This window comes from Protobothrops mucrosquamatus, unplaced genomic scaffold (assembly GCF_001527695.2).
Source record: "Protobothrops mucrosquamatus isolate PMUCROS unplaced genomic scaffold, P.Mucros_1.0 scaffold1422, whole genome shotgun sequence".
Taxonomy (NCBI): domain Eukaryota; kingdom Metazoa; phylum Chordata; class Lepidosauria; order Squamata; family Viperidae; genus Protobothrops; species Protobothrops mucrosquamatus.
The window spans coordinates 347,758-350,154 of NW_015387607.1; the positions used below are offsets into that span (position 1 = coordinate 347,758).

Consider the following 2,397-nt stretch of genomic DNA (forward strand, 5'->3'; position numbering starts at 1 on the left):
AAGCAGCTCAGCAGATCAGCTGCCTTTCTGAAAGGCAATCTTCAGAGAGAGCCTTTCAAAAAAAGCAGCCAGTCCACTATGCAGTGTTCCTATGCAGGGGTTGCTTTGGGTTATCCAACTTCCAAAATGGCACCTACTTCCAGGATGGTATCATATGGCTTCTGCACGATGAATCTCCTTGGGTAAGGTGGCTTTCAGAAAAAGTAAGTAGAGCGGGGTAGGGGGTTTCCAAGGGTGTGGGACCCAGAGTGATGGGAAGCTGTTCAAGGGAGGCCTCCAGATTGGGGGGGGGCTGGTCCAATGCAGGACAGGTGTGATTTGGGGAGGTGCTGTAATGTGGGCCTGTGTCTGACCTCCCAGGACCGTTACCAGTCTCTAAGGGATCCATTGGTCCATTTAATAACCACAATGGAGAGATTGCATGATGGTCATTAAGTGAGGCAATCATGTGGACTCAATTACAACCATAAATCCGGGCTCAGTTCTGGTCATAAGGCGAGGACTACCTATACTGCACAGAGAGGTCCAGAGAAGACATTGTTCATGTGTTTCATTTCAAAAGGGCAAGGGACTGGAACTTTAGCTTATGTGACTTGGAGGAGAAGAGGTCAAATTCACGCTAGAAGAATTGCCATCTCCCTGGTCCACACTTTCGATGTTGCTGCTGCCATCTCCCTGGTCCACACTTTCGATGTTGCTGCTGCCATCTCCCTGGTCCACACTTTCAATGTTGCTGCTGCTGCCGCCTCCTCCTACTGCAAAGTAACTACCTCTGCCCAGGCTAAAGCCACTTCTGTAGCCACTTCTGTAGCCAGCAGCCGAACTTCGTGAAATATGTGAAGAGATAACAGCTGCGAAAAGAAGACACAGACTTAGAGAAGAGCCCAGGCATTTTCTGTTCTAAGAAAGACAGCTACTGGTACCTTGTAGAAATTATAAGAAGGGTAATCACTATGGACTCTGTCAAGTCCATCCTTCCTATAGGACCTTCAAACGTTCCCCAAAATTAAATGATTTTGAAACTTGTTTATTTTATTTCTTAATAGTGGCAAACGTCAGATGAAAAAGTATGATGTACTTGCTTGAGATCAAATGCAAGAATTCCATGGCCACGGGAGAACTGAGGATGAAATTACTAACATGTTGTGAGATTTGGTGATGGATCAGAGTTCCTACAGATTTGTGTGTTGCTGTCTGAGGCCTGAAAAATTGGTTGAATTCTGTCCTATGGCATTCTACAGGTGTTTAAAAAAGTAGATAGAAACAGATGCAAATTTTCACCCCATACCTGTGGTACTATGTTGACATAATATACCAAGAACTTTGCTGTGCTCTGCTAGTGTAATTGCCCCAGTTATGATTGCAAAACCTACAACTGTAGGGGAAGAGACAGGGCAGGAGAGTGGAAGGACAGCACAAAGTGCAGTTTTCTCCATCTAAATCAGTGGTTCTCAACCTTTTTAATGCCGCGACCCCAACCGGTCGTAAGTCGAGGACTAAACCGGTCGTAAGTCGAGGACTAAACCGGTCGTAAGTCGAGGACTAAACCGGTCGTACGTTGAGGACTACCCAACCGGTCATAAGTCGAGGACTTTTCCTGCCCGGGAGTGCCGCGCATGCGTGGTTCCGCCCCCTGCGCTGGCCGAGGCGTAGCTGGCAAGCGGCAGAGACGGAGCAGGCCAACCACCAGCTGGCCCATCCCAAGGGAGGTAAGGCACCCGCCGGAAAAGGGGAAAAAAATGGCGGACAAAAAAATGGCGGACAGCCTTGCTTGGCGACCCCCGTGAAATGGTCGATCGACCCCAAATGGGGTCCCAACCCACAGGTTGAGAACCACTGATCTAAATAGAGGCAAGGAACCTCTTAATCAATACTGTACAGCAAAGATCCAATATATTCTTCACTATACTTACAGATGTTCACTGCACCAGCTGCATCATTTGACAATCTGTCAAGAAACAAAACAGAAGTCAAGCATGGGTAAGAATTCAAATATATTCTGAGTATATACAGCTGACTGAAAGAAAACCAATGTTGTTTGACTATTGTTGCAAAGTCATCAAGTCCTTAGGGATACTGAAGGATGAACTTCATGGGAAAGAGGCTCAATGTGCCCACAGAACTAGATGCTAATGGGGATTGGTTTTTTTTTATGGAGTTTGAGGACTTCCACCAAAAAACGGCAAGACCTGTAAAGAGGGTCTGTTGATTATATACCTGGCTCCCTGCTATGTATCAACAGCCCTGCCTGAGCTGGCCGACGTAATAGCCGGGGTGGCGGTTGCGACCCCCAGACTTATGGTCATGGGGGATTTCAACCTGCCATCGGTGGGCGAGGCGTCGGCGGCAGCTCAGGAGTTCTTGGCTTCCATGACGGCCTTGGACTTGACCCAGTTG

The 2,397-nt window shown here is 47.7% G+C and overlaps 1 protein-coding gene across 1 annotated transcript in view; it reads right to left on the reverse strand.

Moving 5' to 3' along the window:
* Nucleotides 1–579: 579 nt before the first annotated feature.
* Nucleotides 580–2,397, reverse strand: part of LOC107292785 (keratin, type II cytoskeletal cochleal-like) — a 15,306-nt gene continuing 13,488 nt past the window's right edge. The window contains 2 exon segments of the mRNA XM_015821907.1: nt 580–851; nt 1,914–1,948. Coding sequence (XP_015677393.1) covers nt 580–851; nt 1,914–1,948 — 307 coding nt within the window.